General features: G+C 46.9%; 1 protein-coding gene across 1 annotated transcript; it reads right to left on the bottom strand.

Annotated features, from left to right (window-relative positions):
* Window positions 1-3,680: 3,680 nt before the first annotated feature.
* Window positions 3,681-6,581, bottom strand: LOC146631733 (uncharacterized). The gene is made up of 2 exons (XM_085353069.1): window positions 6,307-6,581; window positions 3,681-6,209 (listed from the first exon to the last, which is right to left on the bottom strand). The coding sequence occupies exon 2, from the start codon at window positions 5,567-5,569 to the stop codon at window positions 4,517-4,519; it is 1,053 nt and encodes a 350-aa protein (XP_085209195.1). The 5' UTR covers window positions 5,570-6,209; window positions 6,307-6,581; the 3' UTR covers window positions 3,681-4,516.
* Between the last annotated feature and the right edge of the window lie 1,921 nt (window positions 6,582-8,502).

Genomic DNA, 8,502 nt, shown 5'->3' with positions numbered 1-8,502 from the left:
ATGATCCCTTCCGCTCTCAGAGGTACCCCAAAAGAAAAACAGTGCCATCCAGTGGCATGTCCCATAATATCGAACTTCCACCCGGCTACATACTCCCCTGCTTAAGAGTCAACGTCCCCGGTGACTCAATTGGTATATCTCAACTCATGCACTGCTTCCTTAAAGAGAGCAGTACCCAAATTAGTCAACAACTGAGACAGTACCTCAGGGCTCAAGGTGATGGCATGACATGCTGATACAGGGACATGGTAAGGGTTTGAATGCACTCCAGCATTAGCTCTTTTACTCCGACGGGGCACTGGTGTTGGTGGAATGACCCCAATATCCCTGTTAGTTTCAGTAGCAACTGTCTCTGGTGTGGACACCTGCTCAGAGTCAGATGGTACAGTAACACGAGCATCATCAGTGTTTACAGACTCAGAAATGTCACTGCTTTGAACTGCTTCATCAGACCCCTGCTCTGCACTTGGGTATGAGGTTTCTCCGAACAACACATACTCAGGATCTGGATCTGAACAGCCTGTTTTCTCTTCTGTCCTAAGACTCACTACCACAGGGGATTCATTATTTTTCTTTTTCCTGGGTGCAGGAATTGGGCCAATACAAGGTCTAAGGTTAGCTCTGTGAACCCGTTTTACTGGCCCACCCTCCACCGGCTCCACTGCATGTGTGCTGCCCTGGACTTCGACAACCCTATAAACCACAGGGCTCCAGGCATCCTGAATTTTGTTCCTGCCTTGGGGCCAGTGTCGCAGATAAACTAACTGACCTACTTCAACAGGGGGGCAATAGACTCGGGTTTTGTCCAGCTCAAGCCTTTCCGCTGCTTTCTGCTCCGTGTACTGCCTTGCTCTGTTATGTGCTTCATTTAAGCGCTGCTGATGCACAACCAGCCAGTCATGTCTCTTATCAAGCACCTGCTCCTGCCCCAGTAAAGCATCTACAGGAAGGTGGGGGTGCACTCCAAACATGAGGTAATACGGCGAGTGCCCTGTGGTGGCATGGGGAGTCACATTGTACGCATAGACCAATTCTGGCAAATACTCAGGCCAACGGCGTTTCTTGTCAGGTGGGAGGGTACGCAATAGGTCATGAAGTGTCCTATTGAAACGTTCACATTGTGCATTACCTTGGGGATGATGTGGTGTAGTACGGCTTTTTTTAACCCCATATAACTTGCACAGTTCCTGAATCACATCACTTTCAAAATTTCTGCCCTGATCAGAATGTAACCTCTCTGGTACGCCATACCTCATGAACCACTCTCTAAGCAAAATCTTAGCAGTTGTATCAGCTTTCTGGTCGCGTGTGGGGAAAGTTTGTGTGAACTTGGTGAAAACATCTGTAACCACCAACACATTTTCCCGTCCATCTGAGGCTGGCTCCAACATGCTAAAATCTACTGCAACCACTTCAAGAGGTCTAGTGGTCAAAAAAGGCTTGACAGGGGCATGAATCTTGGGCTGTGGCAACTTAGTAAGCACACATCTGTAGCATTTCTTAATCCACTGGTCCACTTCTTCATACATACCAACCCAAAAACATCTCTGTCTTAACAGATTCTGGGTCCGCTCCACCCCCTGATGCCCCATCTGATCATGCACACTCCCCAGTACAGCTTCCTTTAAACAAGCTGGCAAAAGGAGCTGCTGACACCTCCCCAAATGTCCATCCTCAATGACCCGATACAACAATCCCTCCAACTCCATGATACGTGACCACTGCCGGAGCAGAGAAATCACAGACTTAGCCAAACCTCTCCTCTGCTGGTGTGTGGGTTTCTTCTTTTTGTCCCAAAACTGCCTAAAGGACTTGATAGTAGGGTCAGAGCACTGAAACTGTCGCAACTCTTCCTTAGAATACCCTGGCAGAGTGGGTGTATTCCCTTGGGAATCAGTAAAATGGGTGTCTTGCTCAACTGCTGTGACCCGGGCCTGCCTCACCTGACAACATTTTACACCTGCACTTACTAAGTCCAGGCCTAGCATTGTCCCTCTGCTGACAAGGTTACAGATGGATATGCATCCATCAAACTCCTCCTCATCTCCTGCAGGCTGGGGCTCCCCTGCTAATGGCTGTCTAGAGAGGGTATCGGCTGCTGTGTTACACCGACCAGGACGATACTGCACCTCAAAGTCAAATGGCGCTAACTGGGCAACCCAGCGCTGTTCAATGGCTCCCAGCTTTGCTGAGTTCAGGTGGCAGAGGGGGTTGTTATCTGTCACAACTGTGAATTTGGAGCCTAAGAGATACCCCCTAAACTTCTCAGACACAGCCCATTTAAGGGCGAGGAGCTCTAATTTCATGCTGCTATAGTTTCTGTCATTTCTCTCTGCATTTCTCAACCTTCGGCTGGCGTATGCTATAACACGTTTCCTGCCACCCTGCACCTGATAAAGAACTGCTCCCAGTCCTAAACTGCTGGCATCCGTCTCAACAACAAATGGCAGTGAGAAATCAGCATAAGCAAGTAGGGGGGCACTCGTGAGCTTCTCTTTCAGCTGTTCAAATGACTCTTGACAAGATGGCGTCCACACACTTTCCAGCAAGTTTTTATATTTAGCTGGACTGTCCTCCTTGCCCCATGCATTAATCAGATCATGCAAAGGACCTGCCAGCTGCGAAAATCCATGGAGAAATCTCCTGTAATAACTGCAAAAACCCAGGAAGGATCTCAGCTCTTTAACTGTGGTGGGTACTGGCCACTGCCTCACTGCAGCTATCTTGTCTGGGTCCGTACCTATCCCTTCAGCTGAGATCTGGTGACCCAAAAAGCGTACACTAGATTGGAGAAAATGACATTTCTCCACCTTAACCTTCAGCCCAGTTTCCCTGAGTCTCTGCAACACTGTCTGAAGACGTGTCAAATGGTCTTCAAAAGTTGATGAGTAGACTAATATGTCATCTAGGTACACGAGCATGATCTGAAGGATTAAGTCACTCATAGTGGCCTGCATGAGTCTTTGGAAAGTGGCTGGACCGTTACACACACCAAAGGGCAATCTGGTATATTCAAACAACCCAAATGGGGTTGTAAAAGCAGTCTTGTGCCTGTCTCTTTCGTGAACTGCCACTTGATGATAGCCACTTGCCAGGTCGATAGTCGAGAAAAACCTTGCACCATGTAATGCATCAAAGGATTCATCTATACGGGGCAAAGGAAAGGCATCACGTCTGGTCTTGGCATTTAGCCGCCTGTAATCGACACATAACCTCAAGCTGTTGTCTGTCTTCCTCACCAGCACAATGGGCGATGCATAGGCACTAGTGCTTTCTTTGATCACACCCTTTTTCAGAAGCTGGGTTATGTGTTCTCGCACCTCTTTGTACTGTGTTGGAGGTATCCGTCGGTAGGCCTGAGTGACCGGGACATCATCGACTAGGTGTATCTCATGACTGATCTTCTCTGTATAACCTAGATCTTCATCCTTGAAAGCAAAAACATCTGCATACTGAGCCAAAAGTGCAGCTAATTTGGTCTGTTCCTCTTGGGAGCCACTAATGCTCAGCTGCTCTATCAGCAATTTCAGTTCACCATCAGATTCTTTAGCCCCTTCCTTATTCAGTGACACTTCCTCGTGGTCAGCAGAGATACGATTAAACTGCACCTCAGCTGCATTTTCAACACACTCCACTACAGTAAGCATACCAAGTCTGGTCTGGGGAGCCAACCACACATCTTCCTGAGAGAAGTTCACAACTTGAACTGGAAACACGTGCCTGTCAGTTTCAACAAGAGTAGGAACAACAACCAAACCACTGGGAACGAGCGTGTTGGTTGGCTCAAGTAACATTAAGGTCTGGTCATCTGAAACTTTCCCAAGCCCTCTAGCAAATACTGTGGCCACGGATGATGCTGGCACGTGTACAGTATTTTTACCAGCTAACCGGGCGATGGATGACCTCTCTAATACTTCGCAGGCTTGCACCCTCTGAAAAGCTTCTCCCCAAGCAGCATTTAACTCTCCTCCGAGAGTTGAATCAAAACTAGCAATGGCTAGCTCCTTACATCTCTTTATTATGTTCATTCCAACAAGAACAGGGGGGGATCCCTCTAGTCTGCTGGCACCTTTTCCCACCTGCTGTTCCACATCATTTTCCTGCACCTTAACTTTAGCTGACATTAGCTCTTGGTCCTGTGGCCCTCCTGGTTCTGGGGCGGGGTCCCTGACTACCAAAAACCCACACTCCTGCGCTGTTAACCCCATGACCTGCACATCCAGCTCAATGTAACCTATATAAGGAATTGGCAATGAGTTAGCTGCAGTCAATTTAAGCCATTTAGCTGTAGGGGTTACATCATCATCTTCACCCATTAGGTGTTGTCGGAAAAATGCCTCTGAGATGGTGCTAACCTGGCTCCCTGTATCCAAAAGGGTTCTAGCCTTAATCCCTCCCACCTCAATTTCAACTTCAGGACATTTACCAACTGCTCTGTCAAAAAATCTCTCACGAGTTAGGGTCTTTGAGCCAGTAGTCTCCCCTCGAATTGCCCGGCTCTTGGCAACCGAGGTGGCTAGTTTCCCTGACCAGGTGCAGGAACAGAAACTGGAGAAGCTCCTTGCTTAAGGGTTTTGCACTCCCTAGCAATGTGTCCAACTCCCTTACACTTGAAACAGATGGGCTTCCCATCATCAGTGAACTGGAACTTTGATCTGGGAATCCCACGTTTAGGGGCCCTTTCTCCGGATGTAACACTCTCCCTAACCACACTGAGTAACTCCCCAATAGCCTTGCCCTGCTCAGAAACCACCTTAAGGATTTCATCTAGAGTTGCAGATGACCTATCTGGAGCTTCACGGGTACTCTGATCCCTTGCAACCGCACTGTCACTTAATATGGGCCTGCTCTTGGCAACTCTGGTGCCACTAGGTTTTTCTTCCATCGACCAAGCAATTGCTTCCTGACGTACATCAAAAAGCGTAGACTCTGGCTTTTCCCTCACCATCTTGCGAAGCTCCCTTCGCAGAGTGGAGTCTCTTACTCCCTCCACAAACTGGTCTCTAACTGCCATCTTTGTGTCTCGTACTGCATCAGGCCTTTGTTTAAGGGCTAAGCGGAGGATCTGGGACAGAGCGTGTGAGTACTCAAAGAAATCTTCACCTTCTAGCTGGAAACGGCTAAAAAAGGTTTGCAGTAACTGTGCTACACTGCGCCTCTCACCATAAGCTTCTCTGAGAAAACAAAATATTTCTTCGGGTTCAATTTGCTCTCCCCCAGTACATAACTTGATCTCTTCAAGTGCAGAACCCCTGAGGAGGGAAAAAATGAAGTCAACCTGATCATCATTACCCAAGCCTCTAGTTCTGATACCCCTCTGTACTTCATCAATAAACTCCTCTACAGAACGTCCATCTACGGTTGCATCCCCACTAAAGGGTTGAATAGGTCGCTCTCGCGGCAGATATACATATGACCTACTTGCCCCGTCACTCAAAGCAGTTATCCTGGCCATAGCCTGGTCATGTTTGTTACTCAGTTCTGACAATTTTGCCTGAAGCTCAGTGACAGGGTCCCTTGCGGTGGCCCCCGCCAAACCCTGGTCATCGTCACTGTTTGTGTCTGACATAATGAAATGTCTGTGTCCAGATTAGTCTTTGGTCAGGATGCAGAAATTGCCTTAGCAGTCTATTCAGCTAGGTGCCACTGATGTCCTCTTCTCCTCTGGAAAGAATCCTTCCCTCGATCGAAATCACCCTCTTCTGGAAAGACTGGCCACTGCTCCTCTGCACACCTCTGGTATGGCCTCAATCGTCCGATCCTTTCCAATCCCTCGCGTCGCAGGTGACCACCACTACAGTTATTTCTTGCACCGTAAAATAACCTACTTAAACGGAAACCCATAAAAAACAAAATCGCTGAGCTGCCACTTTTGCAGATACCCCACTCCTGGTACCAAATTGTGTAGCCTGGCTAAATTAACCAGCCCAGAACACAGATTATCTTTGGGGTTCTTTTAATCTGAATGATAAAGTAAGTGCTCAGAAGAAAATAACAAGGTTGTAAAAATAAAGAAATAAAATTGTTACAGACAGCTCCTATCCAGTAACAGCTTTGTGCTCTGGTAACCCACTGCTACTGCAGGTTATTTCCCCAACTTTATCAGCATCTGGAACTCAAGGACATCTAGCGTCATTTCGTGTCTGATATAAACCCAAACATAAATAAAACAAAACTTAGCAGTGCAAAAATAACTGTAGTGGCTTCTCCTGCATAGATACAGAGCCAAGATTAAACAGTTAACACGGTACATTTCCCTCTTACCCACAGAGATAGTATAATACAAGTGTGAACTCAAATACATACAGTGCATTAATCCAGCAGAAAACGGAATATGGATCCCTCTGAGACGAACGGCGAAGTTGGTGGCAGCTACTCCTGGTGCCTTAACTGTTGCACACTTTGCGTTCAAAACAGATCACGCAGCGAAAAAAAGGCATTGCACACCCACATAACACCAATGCAAGCTAGCACTCGTGCATGTCTCCGTAGATCCCCATGATCCCTTCCGCTCTCAGAGGTACCCCAAAAGAAAAACAGTGCCATCCAGTGGCATGTCCCATAATATCGAACTTCCACCCGGCTACATAAAAAGCAAAGGTTCTTATTTTCATACCTTCCCCATGATATATGAACTTCACAGGAAAGCTAAGACCATTGCCAAGAGGAGGGGAAGCATTAGCATAGCCATAATAGCTAATTGCATAGAGTTTCATGAAGACTTTAAGACCGAGGACTTCAAATTACCGCAGCAATCACAGCCATTCGAGTATGAAGACAAATGTGAATATGTTAGGACTTTGATGTATGAATTATTCCAACGTTGTAGCGCACAACATTGGAGTGCAATATTCTGATGGATTCTGATAAAAGCAGGCAATATACAGTCAAAGCAGCTGATGGTACAGCTGTGCAACTTCGTTCAAAGACAAATTTGCATTTGAAGAGTGAGTGCCCATCACTTACACAACAATAACAAGGCAGCAGCACATTTACAAGTGACCGGTGTTGTGAAATGCCACATCTTGATACCTATTCTGTTTGATGAGACAAGAATAAGACTTCAAGACATTTTCTCTTGCTGCTGCAAAGTAGAGCTCGAGCGAAACAACCACAGATAAGCTTGTTTCTCAGTCTGCGGACATGCTGTGAATGTGAAGTGTGCAAAGTCAAAAGAGGCTGTGTGTGGCTTGTGTGTGCTTCTCGTCTGCGTTCGTTGCTGCACATTTGCATTGTGCATGCCTGTGTGTTTGTGCTTGCTGGCAGACTAAGAGCAGGGCTTGAAACCAAGCTGGTGAATTTATTTATATCAGCTCTTTTTATGAGCCCTGCAGCTGGTGAGATGTAGGGGTTACCACAGTATGTGGTGCGTGTATTTTTGATTTTGTGTGTAAAATCTGATTATTGGGGTTTTCATCTAGGTTAACTCTCCCACATTTATATTAGTAGTGTTTGGGTTTTCTTTTTTCATATTTTGTGCATTCCCTCTACCTCTTCACTGGCGCTGTTGGGCCTGGTTGTCCCATTTGTTTCCCTCTCACTTTTGTAAATTGTCCCGCATCCCTCTCATTCTATCATTTCTTTCTATTCTTTCACTCTCACTCTTGCTCATTGCCGCCATCTGCTCTTTTGTTTGTTTCTGGCTATGCTGTTGTCAGGCACTGGCATGAGGGCCTACCCACTATTTCATACAGAAAAGCTTTACAAAAAGACAGAGGCGGACACGAAAAACTATACCTGGCAAGCGCAGAGGTGGGGTCTAAGGGAAAGAGAGAAGCATTTATACAGGTTGGCACCAGGAAAGCCTTTCACTTTCTCCCCTTCTCACTCCCTCTTAGCCAGAATCAATGCTCCAAAATCCCCCAAAGCCAGATCCTCTTACATGCTATCAATTATTCAACCTGCCTCTTTTGTACAACCACTCCTGTTTACAAGGACTGCCTGGCCAATTGTAAATGTTTGCGTGCTCGCTGAGCCCCCATCACCTCCCAGCCACACACGTTGATTACACAGTGATTTAGCTCTATTCTGCCATCCCCCACCACTTCCACACCACTCACATCTGCTCCGACAGGGCATCTGTCAGGCTGGCACAGAGGCAGCCGGAGCGGCAGAAAGCCCTGAGCTATGAGGGTGAACAGGGTAGAGCGCGATGAGAGACGCCAATCACGGCTTGTGGAGCTTGTCATCTGGGCTGAGGTCTGGCTGAGGGCACAGCATCTGGCTGCCAGTCCCAGCAGATGCGCAGCTACGCTCAGAAGACTCTGAAAATATATGTCTAAAAATCATTCTGCAGAGCACCAGGATAGCTGGTGGACAGAAAGCACCAGCATTGTTTCTCAGTGCAATTTATTATACGAAAAGAAAAAAAGAAAAAAGCGCCACCTCCTCTAGCAAGCCTGCAGCTCCTATATGTCAATGAATTTTCTCACAGTTTTTTTTCTGTACACACATAACATGATAAAGTGGCGTCTACTTCTATACCGCAGCGTAAAATTTGAG

This window comes from Diplotaxodon limnothrissa, linkage group LG5, assembly GCF_057381915.1.
Source record: "Diplotaxodon limnothrissa isolate DT_005_m linkage group LG5, D_limnothrissa_male_GT1.1, whole genome shotgun sequence".
NCBI classification, from domain to species: Eukaryota; Metazoa; Chordata; class Actinopteri; order Cichliformes; family Cichlidae; genus Diplotaxodon; species Diplotaxodon limnothrissa.
Note: the sequence above shows the minus strand (reverse complement) of the source record. Positions and strands in the feature narration are given on the sequence as shown.

Excerpts from the sequence above, each read along its gene's own strand:
- LOC146631733 (XM_085353069.1), bottom strand. The coding sequence starts at position 5,569 with ATGTCAGACACAAACAGTGACGATGACCAGGGTTTGGCGGGGGCCACC.